The 18,570-nt window shown below is 44.9% G+C and overlaps 1 protein-coding gene across 1 annotated transcript in view; it reads right to left on the bottom strand.

Moving 5' to 3' along the window:
• The window catches only part of Lamb1 (laminin subunit beta 1), a 65,952-nt gene extending 63,331 nt beyond the window's left edge, over positions 1–2,621 (bottom strand). The window contains exons 1-2 of the mRNA XM_028768848.1: positions 2,314–2,621; positions 1,032–1,207 (exon numbers count right to left, since the gene is read on the bottom strand). Of these exons, the coding sequence (XP_028624681.1) occupies positions 1,032–1,207; positions 2,314–2,494 (357 nt within the window). The 5' untranslated portion in view covers positions 2,495–2,621. The remainder of the gene's footprint in view (positions 1–1,031; positions 1,208–2,313) is intronic.
• Between the last annotated feature and the right edge of the window lie 15,949 nt (positions 2,622–18,570).

The raw sequence follows: 18,570 nt of genomic DNA, 5'->3' as shown, positions 1-18,570 counted from the left end.
GAATTGCCTTCATTAACTTGTAGTCAAGGAAACTAGTTCTGAAGAACAATTACCAGAACTACAAAAAAAAATGTTTAATTATAGCCTCCCTTCTAATCAAGAGGAAGCAGTCTAGACAGCTCTGTATAAACCTGGAAGCAAATGAGTGGGATCCACTTTGCCACATTGTGACTCCATTATAGTACATGTGCAAGGCCCAGGTCACCCACAAGCATGGGTGGACTGAAAGGCTTTGCACGGAGTCCTTGGAAGCTGCCCTGCATGCGAGACTAACACCTCTGTTACTATCAGAGGCCCATTCCCTTTCCAGCCTCTTTTTATTTTTCCTGGAGAATGGGGGTAGAGGGTGTTGGGAGGAGGGAATAAGACGGAACAAAAAGATTCAGCTTCAGAATACTGTATGATTTTTTCCCCCTCACATTAGCTCCTATCTAAATGTGACCAATGAAATCTAAAACCTGAGACCACTTTTAGAAGCATATGCTGCCCAGAAATCTCATTTCGGTCTTCCACTATCACGATGTCATGACAACCAGGGCATTTTTCAATAAAGAAGTACGTCTGATCCTGACTGAATCACCTCAAAAGACTTCAGTGCTTAGAGCATTCTTATACTCAAGCGGAAGATGGAAAACCCCACACCAACAGTCAAAGAAGAGGACTGAGCCATCTTCAACACTCAATTTCAAAAGGGTTTGAACTAACAGTATAAACAACAACAAAACAAAACACACGGGACCCTACAGGGCACAGGCTCATCTGCAGCCCCCGACTTTCCCTACTGATGTTGGTGTTAAGTGGCAGGAAATGTTTGGCGGATGCGACTGTGCAAATGGAGATTGGGACGACAGGGTAAACTAAGGGCTTAATCCCAGGGCTCCTCTGCTGGTTGTACTTCCTATCTGGATTGACAGCAGGATGTGGAGTCTCCTGGGCAAGCCCCTTTGATCCGCCAGGAGGAGGAGGAGGAGGATGCAGCTCACAACGCATTCATTAGCCAGACTCGCATTCATTAGCCAGACTCGCCTCACCTGCAGGTGACTGACAATACAGTAGGGCTCTGGTTTGTGCAGTCCGCAAGTCGAGGTCACTGAGAGCTTTTGCGCTCGGCCAATGAGAAGGTCGCCAGTGGCAGGGTAGCAGCTGCCTTCCGCACAACCATAGCTGAACTCCGGTTCCTGAGCGCACACTCGGGTGCCCCATAGAGCTACAGAAGAGAAAAGCAACAAGGTTAGGAGGAACGAAGAAGAAAGCATGGGACAAGCCAGAGTAAAAGAAAAACAGCAGGAGGGGCAGACAGAGAGGGATTCAACAGAAAGGAGAATACATAGAAAAACACAGTGGAAAGATAGGCACGGAAGAGGCCTGGAAAGCTGGGACAAGGAGAGAAGGATGAGGGGAAAAAAAAAAGACTCATTAGGTTTGACTAGCAGTCAGCTGAGCGCAGCACCGAGGAAATCCAACTGACTCTTTTGTCTTTTCTGATCTGCGCCAGCCTAGCCCCTCTAGGAAAGGTGGACACAGTGATCCAGTCACTTCGACGTGCCTGGACCAGGGCGCAGTGAGGTTGACCCTGCCACGCGCTGCACACCCGCTAATGAAAACCCGCGTGCACATGGCAGTGCGAGCATCCTCGGTGTGAGTGTGGGAACTTTGTGGGCGTTGGGGGGGGGACACAAAAATATGTCCGCGTGCACGCGCCAGGGTCACCGGCGATCGCGCCAGGGTGAGGCACCACGTTTGCCTTAGAAGCTGATTCCCTGAGTTAGAGACGGCTGGTGTGTCTCTGTAGCTCTGTAGTGGTTTCAACGCTTCGCCATTCCAGCAAAGCACCCGGCCCAACTCTTCATGGTGCCACCCCGAGACAAACAAGGATGGTTAATTAAAGCCACATGGCTCCAATCTGTTCCCAAGTCGAAGCCTGCTCTGGGCCCCGACACTCTTGTGCGTAATTGGTTTTTCCAGGACCCTCCGCAGCCTGCCACACCAGGGAGCCTGCCTTCTGCGGTGGGGAAACAGCGTTTAAGTGGTAAAAGGTGCAAAGCCCTGGAGCGATCGCCTCGGAAGCCGGCAGGAACGCGAGCTCTGTGCGCAGAACCCAGGGGATGCGGGTCCGCGGAGCTCCGCGTGCGCGGTCCCCGGCCACCACCGAAGCGAGAACGGTGGCGATCGATCCCACAGCGTCATTTCCAACCACTCTCTCTCCCCCTACCCCCCAAGAATCCCTTCAAACCGGGAGCAAACCGGTTTGGGGGATTTCTTCCCTGACGCCTGAGTACACCCCTCCCCCCCCCAACCCTTAGCTTGAGTTACCTAGGACACCAAAGGCGAACACCTGGAGCAGCCCCATATCCAGTCCTTGCAGCCGAGGGGACGCGGCACGGGAAGGAGGACGCGGCAGGCAAGCTGCTTGTCTTTTCTTCGTGTCTTCCTTTCTGGAGAGGTAGAGGGGGAAAAAGGCAAATGCTGGGAGAGAAGAGAGGGGCCTTTCCATTTCCTGCCGCTCCCACGGAAGCGGGGGCTGGGCCCAGGAAGGGGGTCAAGTCGCTTAGCTACTTTGTTCTCCTCACCCGGCCGGGCGAGCGCTCCAGCCGCTCCTGGCAGCCCACCGGCCCAAAGAAGGGAATTAGAAAGTTTCGCCTAGGGAGGAACCGAGGGAGGCGTCTCTGCTCATGCGCACATGGAGAGCGGGGGCGGAGGACAGCAAGTTGGCTGGGGGTGGGGGTTGAGGTCCAGGTCCCACCTCCCCAGGCGCCTCTTTTGTTTTAAGGCAGCGTCTAGGACGCTGTAGGGCATTGGTACTTGAGTTCCCAGCGTGGGCTGGCGGGTCCACTTCTGGGCGCGCTTCCCGAGCGGAGCGCGTTGGGGAGGGATGCGTTGGGGCTGGTCCGGGAGGTAGGTGTGTAGATCGGCTGGCCAAGGGGACTGGTAGGACCTACCGCGGACTCATACATTCATTTTTGTAAGTAGTGAGTCACGAAGTGTGCCCAAGGCTAGGAACTCTGGCAACTAGCGCTGGAGAGAGGTGAGTTGGGTTAAACCCTTAGAAAGAGGGTCAACCTGTCTGGTTGTTAGGAACTTGAGCTCCTATAAGCATCCTTACACCACATCTCAGGATCAAAGAGCTTTGCGTGGGTGGGTGCTACATGTGTGGTGTCTTCCTATTTCATAGGAAGGACACAGCTGCACATTCTATGCGCACGAATTCATAAGGGACACACCTATAGTCTCTGCTACCCAGGGAGTCATGGCTCTGAATTCTCTTTTGTTCAAATATACACAAAATAACCTATGTGTTATCTGACCCCAGGTGGTTTCTTGTATTCCCTTTCCCACCTCGAAGGGTTGACCCAGTCAGGAAGTTGGAGATATTTGATGAGACACCCTTCTCCACACTACAGAGACCTGCAAGTAACTCCACCTTAAGCATGTAGGGAGGGGAGAGAAGGGCTCTAAGGAAGCCTCTCAAAGCACTGCACGGTTAAGTGGGGGTAAGCAGAAGTTCCCCTTCGCTGGGGGACCTTAGAAAGGACAAAGGTTGGGGATCGGACTCCAAACCTTTGTAAGCGCCCAATTCGACTGCCTTAAAGAGTTTCTTAGACTGTCCCTGGAATGAGGGGAACTTAAGCCCGCTGTTAGACCAGTCAGATTTGCCTGCTTTCCAGCCATGACAAGAAGGGATTAAGCTGCTGACTGGTCAGTTTTTAACTTAGCTGAAATGAAATTGGGCCTAGGGAGGTTTATAATCAGTAGACCATAGAGTACACTGTTCTTCGAGTTTACAAGTGTATGTTAATTATTCTCCAAATCACCACTTGCCCTGATGCAGTTTCTCCAATATCTGGCCCTCACTGATGCTTGAGATTCCCAAGGGCTGGCTGTATAGCCTGCAGGGAGTTCAGAGTACCCTACCTTTGAAAGGGTCTAATAATACTGCATTGGGTGTCTATAGACATTAAGAAAAAGAATAATAAATGCAAACCTCTTTTCTCCTTGCTCAGCCATTAGGACCCTGGACCAAAGTTTTGCATTGCTTTACATCTGCCTAAGTTGCAAGTGACATTGAGCTCCTTGTTTCTGAGACTGGCTTTTGTGACAGTAGCAGACAAGTCCTGCTGGCCACCTGTTCCTCTCTCTTGTGAAGGATCAATCACCTTCAGCACTTCTCAAGAGACTGGCTGCTCTCCTGACCACCTTGCTCACAGGAACCAACACTACTGAAAACAAAAACAAAATAAGGATTTTTGTGTTTGCATGTGATGCGTGTGCATGTGTGGGGGCCAGCGGTTGACATCTGGTGGCTTTCTCCCTTATCCTCCTTATTTATTAAGACAGTGCCTCTTTCAGTCTGGAGCTCACTGAGCCCACCTCCTGCTTGCCTCCTCTTCTCTCCTAAGAGCAACGTGCTCATATAAAAACCTGCTGGATTTCTTTCATCTTAATTAGAAGTGAAAGGAGCCCTGGCTTCACCTTACACACACACACACACACACACACACACACCCGTCCTCCATACCTTCCTCTCTGTAGACCAGGCTCTCATCCTTAGGTTCTCTGCTTCCTCACAGCTCCCCCTTTGCCCCACGTCAATCCTGCCTGCTTCCATCTCTACCATAGCTCTTAGCTTGTCCAGCTAAATGCAGTGCAGTGTATTGCACACATACTTACACACACACACACCATGGTCCTCTTTGACCTCTTAGGGACATATACTTCAGATGACCACACCTGTCCTCTTCGAGACTCCTTTAGTCCTGGTGTCCAGGACACAATTTGGAATGTTTCTCCCTGCATTTGACCTCTTCCATTTCTCTTCACCACCTCTGATTCCCGTAAAACACCAGTGTTCCCCAAGGTCGTATCGTCTTTATTTCCCCCCTTCACACATGTTCATCCACATCCGGGGGGCTCCACCGACTGGCCTTGTCCTCCTCTCTCTCCACATCTGTAAACTTTATCTGACTGAGAACTTTCTAACAGGCCACCAAGTAGCTCCTCCACTTTGCTAATGAACACACCCGTAAAATAGATGCAAAACCGAGTTCGTCTTTCTACCCACCCTTAGAGAACAAGAGTTCATTTTCGTTTGGATTATTGGTGCTATGGGTAACCCCTTACCTGGCTTTCCAGATAGAAAGCCAGAGACTTTCATGTGCCCTGGCATGATTAGCAGGGATAAAATTTGGAACTCCGTTACTGTTAATCATGACAGAGACTGCAGAGCGTATAAATTACATGTCAGTGACGCCAGCTCAGCTTGCAAATCATGGATACATCTCCTTCAGCCAGTCCTTTGACCCAATCATGAGGTCCTGCTCTGATTTCCCAGCATCTAGCTGCTATTCACCCACCCACCCACCCCACCCCCTTCCCCTGACGTTCTTATTTCCAGATCCTGTCCTCTCCGTCAGCTGACTATGCCTGGGCCCTCTATAGTGACTTAGTTGCACGTCCACACAGCTTTTTGCACAGCCTCTCCCTCTTCCAGCATTATGCCTGATGCAGCCTATGTGACACAATGCTGTAACTATGTGCTTATGTGCTTATCTCTCCCAGGAGACAATGAGGCAAGGACAAGTACAACATTTTCCCCCCACCCACCCAGACGCTGGCTAGCACACCACCAGGTCCAGCAGAGGTACTCAGTAAGTAGTGTTTGAATAAAAGTTAATACTAGTCTCTGTTTTAAAAACAACCTAATTGATATATGTCTAGTTCCTACTGTGAATTTGTTTGTAGTTAGAAGCCATCACTGTCCAGTTGAGTTCATTTTAGGAATACTTTCAGGTTTTACACATGAACAAATTCTTGCAGCATATTACATTTTATACAACTTCCTTTTTTTTTTTTTCCTGAAAATGTTACAAGTTCAGGAGGAGTGGCTGTCTTGGTAGACAGTCTGCTCACGGCTTCACTCTGGCTGGCTACACTTTTATTCATTCTCACCCTGAAGAACTCTCTGATTTGGAATGGGCAGGTGGGATTGCAAATTATTGGCTATTATGTCTCAAAGAATATGGGGCAGTTATCTCCTGGAGGCATTTATTATTCCCACTTGAAAAACTTCCATCCAGAACCATTTTCAAGGTCATCTCATTTTGCAGGATTTAAATGCCAAGTATCTGTCTCATTTTACATTCTGATTAACAGTGAGGCGTCAAGGACTTTGCATTCAAGACTTTGATCTTTAGATCGGAGAACCTGGCTATTTACATAAGTTTGCTCTCAAGAAAAGTATTGGATTTCGGCTGCTTTGAAAATTAGATTGAAGTGTATTTCTGGAGATTCAGAATTGATCTCTGTCTCTCTCTGTCTCTCTCTCTCTCTCACACACACACACACACACACACACACACGCTGTTTGTGTGTGTGCGTGCGTGTGTATGTTTGTGTGTGTGTATGTGTTTGTGTGTGTTCTTAAGTCTTACATACCTGCTTTTAGAAGAAAATAATATGAATAACCACACTTTCTCTGGTTAAGGAGAAAAAAAAAACACTACCTGACTTAGTTCATTTCAGGAATACCAGATTTCACTTACAAACCAATTCTTCTTGTGTATTGTAATTCTTACAACTTCCTTGGTTCCTGAATGGGTTGCTGGTTTGGGAGGCAACAGTTGGGTGTCTCAGAGTACCTTTGTGCATACCCCTTAAAGTGTTTTGAATAAGAATATCTTCCATAGACTTAAGCATTTGAACACTGGGTCCCCAGTTGATAGCCCTGTTTGGAAAAGATTAGAAAGTATGGCCTTGCAGGAGCAAATATGTCCCTAGGGATGCGCTTTGAGGTTTCATAGCCTCATCTAATACAGAGAATCCCTGGTACTGTATGGAAACATCACCTATCAATAAAATGCTGTTGGCCTATTAGCTTAGGCAGAAAATATGAAGATGGAAGTTCTGGTACAGAGACGATTTCTAGGCATAGAATTGGGTGTGAAGGAGATTTGCCCTGAACTCTGAGGAGACAGACGCATGAAACTGAGAAGGTAACCAGCCATGTGGCATGCTGAGATCACTGAGATATGAACTAGTCAGGAAACAGAGCCAAAGCTATTGGCCTAAGCGTTTATTCATGTATAAGAAGTCTCAGAGTCATTATTTCTGGGAACAAAGTGGACAGGTGGGAAAATGTGAGGTTACAGAGGGCTATAACCACATCCTCCCCCCCAGCCCCCACGCTTCAGGTTCCCTCTCTCTACTTCCTAATTAGGTTTGAAGATGTGATTTCTCAGCTTCCTGCTCCTAGGGCTTTGCCTGCAGCTGTAGGTCCCCACCTTGACAAACTCTGGAACCCTAAGCCCAAATAAACTCTTTTTTCTTTGTCATGGTATTTTATTACAGGAACAGAAAAGTAACCACTCTGCCCCCTGTATACTACGTAGACCAGCACTCCACAGTTCTGTACTAAGTAGTCCTGTCCCTGATAACTCTTTGAAGGCAATGTCTGTATTTTGTCCAACTTTGTTTTCCCATTTGGGAAGGGGTTCTAGTGTATTATAGATATTGAATATTATTTGTCAGATGTATATATAAAATTGAATAGCCTTTTGTTTTCACTGCTTAAAGGCCACACAGGCACATTACTGTCATCCTCCATCATGGGGAAACTGTAGACCAGGGGTCATGACACACAGGGCCATAGCCTTTGTAGTAGAAGCTGTTGTTTGTGCTTGTGTTTGTATCAAGTCTGTTCCTCCAGTAACTTCCATTGGATTGCCTTGAGGGATTACTCCTCTCCATTCCAACCTAAGTGTTCCAATGGTGGTCAGCCATTACCACCTCCCTCCTTCTAGTGAGTGCTTCAGGGATGGCTGTGAAACTCACATTTTTTTCAGTTGCAGTGCTTTTGTGTGTGTGAATTCCTGGGAAGAAACTGCCTCTTAATCCCTGTAACTTAGAGTTTTGTGGCTGTCAGCCTGCAATGGTGGAGGCTGCTTGAGCTTGGGTCAACACAGAAGAAAGCAGAAGGTGTATCTTTAGGACCACCTTGAAGTGTCACGATTCAGCTGTACCTGAAGCCAGATGTCTTCCCTAAGCTGCTTAATGTGTTTGGATGTATAATGTGAGTGACAAATAAATGTGGTCTTAGCTTAAGATCTAGGCAGTTTTCTCTCACTGCAGCAGAGCACCGTTGGCAGTAACTGACAGCTGGAGCCATCAAGCCTTTATTAACACTTCCCTACAAATGGTTACCCATCTCCAGAGCATTGCCAAAGTGGTATCTCAATGGAGATTCCCAAGTCTGTACTGAACTGCTTTAAAACAGCCACTGAAGTGGCTGTTTAGATCCTGTCGGAACTTTACAGGCTTTGATAAGTCTACATACCCACTGCGGTTCACTTTCAAAGAAGATGGCGAGACCCAGTCCAGAGTAACTTTCTCTTGTTTTTATTTTTCAAAAAAGATTGATTGAGTGAGTGAGTGATTGATGCATCTGTGTGAGTGGGTATGTATGTATGTATGTATGTATGTATGTATGTATGTATGTATGTATGTGTGGTAGTACTGGAGCCTGTGTGTTCATGTAGACTCTACACTGTAGTGACTAGAAGAGACTGCTGGTGTCCCCCCCAGCACTCTCTGCCTGTTAATTTGAGGCAAGGTCTCTCTCTCCCTCTCTCTCTCTTTCTCCCTCTCTTCCTCCCTGTCTTCCTCCCTCCCTCTCCCTCCATCCCCTCTCTCTCTGTTCAACTCAGAGCTAACATTTTTCTTGCTAGGCAGGAAATCATCAAGCCCTAGCAATCCCCCTGCCTTGGCTTTCCACGGGGCTGAGGTTACCGGGATGACCTGGAGTTGGCTGGAAATGTGAATCCTGAGGTCTGAACTCCTGTTCTCCTGATTGCACAGCAAGCTGAGCCATCTCTCTTGCCCACATTCATGTCTTCTAGCTGACAGTGAATTCTACCCACTCCCCACCCCTGCATCCCCCCACCCAGCTGAAAGTTCTAATCTTATATTTACCAAGAACACCATAGAAACCTTATTAATGGGGCAAGTTTCTTCAGTTCACTGTTTGTTTACTCTTTGATTATGGATTTGGGTACCTGGTTGCTAAGTTGACTCTTTCAAAATAAGTCACAGGGATTGATGTCTGAGGTGGGGCTGGAGAGCTGGAGGAAGCTCTTTTAAGAATAATTCTAAAAGCAGATTCATAGTGGGATTAACGTAAATGTAGCCAGCTGAACACTTAAGACATGAATACACCATCAACCCTGCCTTCATGTTCCCTGGATTCTATCTTTGCTTTTATTCATGAGAGACTCACCATGTTTACTGAAAAACATCCTCGGAAGACTGAGCAGGCAGCTGAGTATTAACTCGGTGGTGGATACTAAGTTTCATAGAGGAAAAAAGCAACTTAAAATGATGTTTAGTGATGTTATCTTTCATAACAATCCACCTAAATTTTTATTTTAAAGGTCGTTTCCAAAATTTTTATTCTGGTTGATTTGACCTGCCTTTCCCAGCTTTGTAAGATTCAAAAACCCAATAAAAGCCAGAGGAGAAGATGCTGCATTTCCTTATTTTCCTGTATTTAAAATTTTTATTTTTCTGTAACTCTGCATTTTAATCCATATTCTGTCTTTACTTGAAAGGTATGGGCTTTCCATAAGCACCTGAATCCTCCCATCCCCCTCCCCACAGCTCCAACTGCATAGAGTACTAAGCAAATGCAAACAGAATTAAAAAAAAAAAAAATCTGCCGATGGTTTAAACTAGTTAGGTTCAGGCCATGTCTTTGTCTCGGAGGCTCAGTGTGACAGGTTTGTAACCAAGAGAGTAGATTAGACCGCCACAGAGCTCTGGGTTGTTAATTATTACCTAGGGTCATTCAGGAACTGGATTTCATTAGCAAGATGAACACTGTGCTAAGTATTTGTGGCTTCTCATGGAACAGATTCTAATTCCCAGTCTAGTAAGTGTTACCTGGGAGAACGGGATCTTTGCCCCCAGAGTGTTTCTGAAAAGGATGGAAATGTTAGTAGATGCCACGCCCTGTCTCAGGGATGGGTAGTCCAGTGTCCTTTCCCACCACGATGCCCTTAGCCTTCTAGCTAACCACAGTTCACCTGAAAGAAAGGGCTATCCCTCTGAAAAGAGCTTTAATTTCCTCACAGATACCCTGCTTGTTCCTGGAAAGGTTGCTAATCGGACCGAGGAAGGCCAGCCCATTCCAGCCCAGGGGAAGCATTTCTATCTCATCAGAAAACAGCCACTCCTGTGTTTCACTCCAGGATTAGGTTCTGGCCTTCTGCTAACACAGGATGACACAGGGCATGCTGGTTCTCTTCTCCATAGCTAATAAAATACCTCCATTCTAAAGAGAGTCTAAGGACTCACTGATTTCAGTCCTGTTTAGAAATCATGAAGTGTGGTGCTCATAATCCAGTCTACAAAGAGGTACCTCCCCGCACCCCCACATTAAATGTCGAGGCCTTTCCCTTGTAATTTTGTTTTTAAGCAGGGAGAATGATATTTGTCTGAACTAGTTAAAAATCAAAGAAAAATTCTAACCAGAAAGTCTGTTTTGAAATAAAAATATTTGTTCTACTTTGAGGGAAGTAGGCTAAGTTCTTGCTCTGAAATGCAGATCCAGAGGCGTGTGGAATTAAAGCGCATGCCCTCACATCCAGGTACATAGGTTTCCTTATCTGTGAAGCGGTACAAAGTTCAGATTCCTTCATCAGTATGCAGGCCACCGAAATCTGGCCGTTTCTTAATCTCTCTAAGGTCTCCACATTCCCCACGTATCAGCCTCCCCTCCCCACCCCCAGCTTTACCCTCATCACTGGCGAGTGGTAGTCACTGCCTGCAAAGCTAGAACCCTGCATCCACTCTTCCCATCCCTTCCTTGTAAAATGACTTCTTTCTTGCCAAGCCAGTTTCTCCCTACCTCACAGCCAGCCAAGCACCGACGGCTGTGCACATGCGCAGGACCATCTCAGTCCTACCCCAGGCATAGCAGGGACCTGGTCACGTGCTTATTGGAGGAAAAAAACGTTCTGGGCAGTTCTAGAACAGATGAACCATAAAAATCCAGGTGCCTTAACCTCTGTTGCTCACTGTTATGCCCCTGGAGAGCACAACTACAGCTGTGTAGTGAGGATCTGCTGACTCAGCAAGTATCGTATGGATACGGTTGGTCTGTGTGTGTTATATTTTAAGTGCCCCGGGAGCATCTTAGAATGGACAGTGCTGTACACAGGGCTGCCACCTGAGGGATGATTACCAGGTATTTGTTGAGAGCATTCGGGATGAGGAAATAAGTGCCTGAGGCTACAGCCATTGAGCTTTTGGGGAAGTCCTTGACAGATGAGTCTTTCACCAGAACACATCATGGCAATACACGGGAGCAGTTCCTAATGCACAGAGCAGATTCACGTCATGAGATACTAATGTGTGACCTGTGACCCCAACATCAATTTGTTCAGTGACTACTCGGTACTGCAATGAAGGGAAGGAACATAGGTTCCATGGACGCTACTAACGGGAAATGACCTCCTGGTCATATCAGAAGCTCAAGATGTAGTAGATTAATGGTAAGTCAGTGTCCCCAGGCACTAGCTGCTTTGTCTGTAATGAGATCCATAAGGACAACAGTATAGACAGTTATCCACAAGATTAAACTATGCTTCCCAGGAAGGCAATCTGAAATACATATTAATTTAAAATGCATTAGATCTGATTGGGAAAATGTACCAGATTATGACTAGAATGTTGTTTCGGTGCAGAAAAACTGGAAATAATATAAGCTGTCCATCATTAGTGGCTCATATCAAATGACTAAGTAATGGGGTACTCAACAGTGACCTAGAAATATGAGACCTGTTGTCTTTAAGAAGAGAAATAGCTTTCAATTGTGGAAAATCCTTAATTCATGGTGGATTAGAAATAACCATGAGTGGGGTTGGAGAAATGTCTCAACAGTCAAGTAGAGTACTCTTTCAAAAGACCCAAGTTCTGTTCCCAGCATTAGATGTAACTCGGGGAGGGGGGACTGAGTCCCTCTCCTTGCCACCACAGATATTCACAGGTGGCATACACAGACATAGACACATAAAAAAAAGAACATGCCAAATAAGCAAAAAAACTTTAAAAAAAGAACCACCCCCAAATTTTTCATATAGTGCCAAAATGTTAAATGATACCTGCTTACTTTTCCTGACTTCATAATTTTTGTTCTGCAGTAAAAATGTTCTAATAATGTATTATTTCAAAAGTAAAGCAGTTCCCTCTAGTGTTGTCTTAGAAATGACCATTTATATTTAGAAGTGAGGTTGACTTTGGAGATATTGAGAGAGCTCACATCTGACAGAGGAGTCTGTCTTCTGGCCAGATAAAGGTAAAAGAAGGAATCAAGATTGCTGACATACCTTTAAAAATGCCAGTACTTTTCTTTTAATAAAAATTTGAGTTTGAGCATGAAGTGTTACCGTCTGCTTTGGTTTGAATGCAATATAAATGTAGCTAGGGTTGATTTTTGATGACTAAATGTTTCGCCTTATATTCCAGTCAAAATATAGAAAGTTGTGGTTAGAGCAGAGACAGACTTTTCTCCTGCTCTAGGAGATATGTTAATGTAAATATTCAAATCTTTCATGTTGTTTGTATATTAGTACTGCTCTCCAAGGTAGAGTAATAGGTTTTCTATTTTGTAAAGGAAATAAAGTGTAGAGACATTGTACTGGTTGGTTTTGTGTCAACTTGACACAAGTTGGAGTTATCACAGAGAAAGGAGCTTCCGTTGAGAAAATGCCTCCATGAGATTCAGCTGTAAGGCATTTTCTCAATTAGTGATCAAGGGGAGAGAATTCAGACCATTGTGGGTGGTGCCATCTCTGGGCTGGTAGTCTTGGGTTCTATAAAAAAGCAAGCTAAGCAAGCCAGGGGAAATAAGCCAGTAAGTAGCATCCTTCCATGGCCTCTGCATCAGCTCCTGCTTCCTGACCTGCCTGAGTTCCAGTCCTGACTTCCTATGGTGATGAACAGCAATGTGGAAGTGTAAGCTGAATAAACCCTTTCCTCCTCAACTTGCTTCTTGGACATGATGTTTGTACAGAAATAGAAACCCTGATTAAAACAAACATCTGTACATTTCTATATATATCTGCTCTATAGCCAGTACCATAGCCATCGGAACAGTAGACAAACACAACCAAGGAAACATGATCATTCTAAATATCAAGCCTGGAGCTAGGGGGGTAACTCAGTGGTGGAGCACTCATTTGGCAATGCATGAAGCCTTGGGTTTAATCTCCAGCATGACAAAATAAATATACACATAAAATCCCCTAACCCAGGTGTTGAAGTTTGGTCTCTTGCTTTGTATTGTAATATTAAATTCGTAGCCCAAGGTCTAGCTGCCTCAAGATGAATGAATTCTCACAGATGCCAGTTTTTTCTGTGAAAACCTTGCTCCTTAATTTAAACCTTTGGTTAAATAAAGATCCCTGTAGCTAGGCAGAAGAGAGGTAGGCTTTGGTTTCTAGGCAGAGGCAGAGACCACAAGAGAGCCGAGGAAGGAGGAAGTTGCCTTTAGTTAGGTGAATGGTGAGCACGTGGCCATGAGGGCCAGCCTGTTGGAGTAGGAGGGGCCCAGGTGGAACATGGCAAGTGACATCTCAGGGTTATTGACAGGGAAGTAGACAAAATAGCATAGAACGTTGGTACCTGGCCGGCTCTAGTGCTTTAAGGCTTTTAATAAACATAAAGGTTTTGTGTCTTTTATTTGGGAACTGAATGATCTAAGAAGGGGTAGAAACCCTCAAATATTATTTACCACAATACCTAGGTCAACCATGTGTAAAGAGATTGAGTTTAATACTGACTTATCAGAAATGTTAACTTCCTGTTTCCAGTGAAAGCAACTGTACCCTTACTCCTGACTCCTCCGTCTTTCCCATTCACAATTTGCCTCCCTTAAGTGAGTCACACTGCAGCAAGACCGACACAAAGCTGAGCCTGGATGTCATAAAGCTCCCCAGCTGTTTATCTCTGGATACAGAATGTTTATGCAGCTTTCCCAAGCTCGGAGTTTCTTCCCATGGCACAAATCTCTGGAATTCCCAAACACTGGCTTGGTTGTCAGATTTACAGGCTACAGTTAACGTCTATTTCTAGTTCTTTCCAGAGAGTTCAAAGGAAAGGGATACCTTTAATTGGCTCAATAAACTGAGACTCAAGAGTTCAATTCTTTCACAGAGTCACAAAAATCTGATTCTTGTTTGGGTTTTAGAAAGTCCCAGAGATTTGTGTACACGATACAGAGCTGCTATCCTTTCTCATTTGTGTGTTTCTCTTTGGAGACAGGGTTTCTCTGTGTAGCTCCGGCTGTTCTGGAACTCACTCTGTAGAGGAGGCTGGCTTCAAACTCACAGAGATCCACCTGCCTCTGCCTCCTCAATCCTGAGATTAAAGACATGTGCCGCCATGTTCGACTGGAGCCACTGTTATTAACAAAGTACTTTTTTTTTTAGTAATTTTGTGTGTGTGTATGTGTGTATGTGTGGTTTTCCTCCAGAAATACAAGTAACATAAAACTTGATGCTTACAGTTTTGCCCTCTTTGTTAGTTATAAATGGAAACCTGTTTTTAAAAGCAACATGGTAGCATCTTCCTACTTACCACTGCCCAGCTGCATGTGTGACCCTGGCTAAGAACATGCCCTCCTTCAGAAAACAATGGCACACAAATAGGAAATGTCTCTAATCACTTGCTCCCTCTGTGACGGAAAAGTAGCTTTAGACAGTGGACTAGGTCATGGAAAATGGGAGGCCCTGTCCCCTGGCTCCTCTAAGTCTGCCCAGCCACATGTAGAACTGTTAGTCATTGCATATTTCCCCCCATCAAAAGTGACTTTTGCTGGTGAATTCTTTTAAATTATTTTTTATTTTTATGTGTATGGATATTTTGCCTCAACCTGTGTGTCTTAGTCACTGTCCTGTGGCTTCGACCATAAAGCATGATATGCTGTACCGTAAAGCATGATAACTCTTATAAAGGAAAGCATGTAATTGGAGCTGGCTTACAGTTCAGAGGTTTAGTCCACGGTATCATGTAGGGAAGCATGGGAACATGCAGGCAGACATGGTGCTGCAGGAGGACCTTGAGAGTTTTACATTTGGATGGATCAGCAGGCAGCAAGAAGAGAGAGAGAGAGAAAGAGAGAGAGAGAGAGACAGAGACAGAGACAGAGACAGAGACAGAGACAGAGACAGAAAGACAGAGAAAGAGCCAGAGCCAGAGCCATTGAACCTGGCTTGAGCATTTGAAACCCAAAGCCATCCCCAGTGACACACTTTCTCCAACAAGACCACACCTACTCCAACCAAGCCACACATTCTAAACCGTTTAAATAATGCCACTCCCTTTGAGCCTGTGGGGGACATTTTCATTCAAACTGCCACAGTGTGTATGTGCACCACATACATGCCCGATGACTGAGGAGGCCAGAAGAGAGCACCGTATCTCCTTGAACCAGAGCCACAAACAGTTGTGTGTGGCCATATGGATGCTGAGAATCAAACCTGGGTCCTTTGCAAGAGCAGCCAATTCTCCCACATACTGAGCCATCTCTCCAGCCCCCTGCTGCTAGATTTTCAAAGGGTTCTTTCACCCACACTGTGAATGTTTTGTGAGCTAAAACAAAATCTTAGTATTCACTGTAGGAAGCATAGCATGCATGAAAACAGTTTTATTCCCAGCACCACAAAGGAGGTAAAAAATTTAACTGTACTAAAGCTTAGATTAAAAAAAACAAAACAAACAAACAAACAAACAAAAAACGGTTGGTGCCGTGGGCAAGAGGTCTGGAGAGAGCTTTGGAATGCAATGTGTCAATCAGTGGTCACCAATTGAGCATGCTTCCTCAATCAGTGGACACCAATTGAGGGAGGACAAAGTGCACCGTTCCATCCACTAGCCTTTTGCATTTGTGAGGTAGAATCTTAAGACTTGACTGTTACAGTAATTCCAGAATGTTCACAATCACAAGGTAAACACTTGGCATCTCTGGACAGAAGCTCTGCATTCCAATTAAGTATGTTTGGTAGAGTCAACTGTGTCACTGAGGGTGGCAGGGTAAGCCGAGACAGGTTCTCAGAGAAGCAGAGCCTCTAGAGTGGTCTACTTACCATGAGTAAAACAAGAGATGACACGGTAGGTTCAGGTTTTCTCCAGCAGAGAGATGTTCAGTGCTGATGAACAAGCAGGTGCTGCTTTCTGTTGCTGAAGTTGTGGGGTTGGATCTCTCTCTATAGCCAAGACCTCCTGGGGAGTGTGAACCTGCAGGGTTCAAAGCCCTGTCAGGTGACTCCTGTGAGGCCTTTGGTTGCCAAGGTTCTCAAGTTCTTTACTCCCACAAAGCGACAGAATTACACCAAAGAAGTCTGATTAGCTGTCCAGTGAGTAGGACCGAGAAAGCATCTTAGTTTTTAGTGGAGTGGACAAGTCCGAAAAGGAGTGTGTACCCATGGGAGATGCACACAGAGACGCTTGACCAAACTCATGCATTTGCTGAGTAAAGTCTCTACTCAGAGACCTGCGTCTTATGTTTATTTATATGTAAAGTTTACATTAGATCTTATAAGTGTATGTAAATATAAGCCCTTATATTTATAAATGCCTTTAGATGTGTCCTTTAATTTTCTTGTTCTTTGCTGTGTAGGGCAGTCTGTTTCCAGGATGGAGGCTGCTGGAATGGAAAGGAAAAACTATCCATCCTTTTGGCTCAATAAACTCAGCCCAGGAAGTACAGCTGGAGCCTGCCTGAGGCCATGACCTTCCCCAGGGAGCAGCTCTCCCTAGTTTATGGTCAAGTGGACTGGAAAACAGCAACAGTGTGTTTAAGTTAACATACAGAGCAGTGGAGGATGACCCCGGTGCTATGGGAAGAGGCTAGATCTGAGAAGCAAAAAGAAAAGGAGCAAGACGAGGAGCTGTGTAGGCTTGGTTGGGGACTAGAAGAAAGAGTTTCAAGAAAAACAGTATTTTTGTTATAGCATCATCATCATCTTTAATTTGCAGGTGCATAGTACTTGAAATTGAGCCCAGGACCTGCACATTCTAGGCAAGTACACTGACTCATTTCCCCAGCCCAAGATAAAGGACATTTATTTGCCTATCTATCTATCTATCTATCTATCTATCTATCTATCTATCTATCTATCTATCTATCTATCTATTCATCAATCTATCTACCTACCTACTTATCTATCTATCTATCTATCTATCTATCTATCTATCTATCTATCATCTATCTATCTATCTATCATCTATCTACCTATCTATTATCCATCTATCATCTATCTATCTATCTATCTATCTATCTATTCATCAATCTATGTACCTAACTACTTATCTATCTATCTATCTATCTATCTATCTATCTATCTATCTATCTCTCTCTATCTACCCACCTACCTACCCATCTACCTACCTACCTACCTACCTATCTACCTATCTATCTAGTTTTTCAGTGTTGGAAGCTGAACCTAAGACTAGTGGCTAGGGAACTGTCCTAACAATGAGATATATTCTTGACCCTAGAAGAGAAAATTTTTAAATGGCTCCTGTAAGGCATAGCTTCTTAAATTCTGGGTTCCAACCCCATATAGGGTCATGGAATTGAATGTCACTATCACAAAAAAAAAAAAAGGCAACTGTAAAGGGTTTCTGAATGCTTAGTGATAAGAACTCAATTCATGACGGAACACATAGTACATCCAGATGTTTCTGCAGTGCTTGTCCATGCTACCTCATGCAGCCTCACTGCAGGCTTGCTTCTGAATATGCACCATGCTCAGTTTACACTCTACTTGGCTGCACCCTGCAAGGTCCAGGAATGCTCCCTGGAACACCAAGCCCAGATTTGAGATTGATGTGCATTTCAAACTGTTTGTTTGCCTTTGCTATACATACAGGTTTTCTTAAAAATTATTCATGTGTGTACGTGTCTGCATACAGACCAGAGAGCATTTAGATCTCTTTTGCTACCATGTGGGACCCAGGGATCTAACCCAGGTAGTCAGGCTTGACAGCGTCACAGGCTGAGCCACCTCCTTAGCTCCATACTAGGTCTCTGTCCTTAAAGAAACAATTGTTTAGTTATAAAAATAAAGACCTTTGTTATTTTCCTTCCTCATTCCTTAGCATGCGAGTATTGATTTGTTCATACTTGGATTGTATTTGCTAGAACGTTTGGTTTTAACAGTTGCTGTTGGATTTGCACCCTTGAATGTCACAGAATATCTTCAAATGGATTTTTGACTTGAGAATTGGAACGGGATCTGCAATACATTTTGAAAGTTTGAAAAAGACGTGAGATAAGTTTCTAACGATGTGCTTGCCGTTTGATACTATGAATTTGTGAAGAACGACATTCTCTACGTTGATGATTAAAAATAAAAATATTGATCAGCTCTGAAAAATGTTGATGATGCCCTCTGCCCCTCAGTAGCAAATGCTCAAGGAAAACATTCAATGTTTTCCTTGTGAGTGTGTGTGGCATGTGTGTGTCGGGTACATCTGAGTGCGTGTGGCATGCATGTGTGTGTGTGTGTGTGTGTG

The sequence above is a fragment of the Grammomys surdaster genome, unplaced genomic scaffold (genome assembly GCF_004785775.1).
Source record: "Grammomys surdaster isolate TR1022 unplaced genomic scaffold, NIH_TR_1.0 188, whole genome shotgun sequence".
Classification (NCBI taxonomy): Eukaryota; Metazoa; Chordata; class Mammalia; order Rodentia; family Muridae; genus Grammomys; species Grammomys surdaster.
This window is presented reverse-complemented; position numbering and strand designations above follow the sequence as displayed.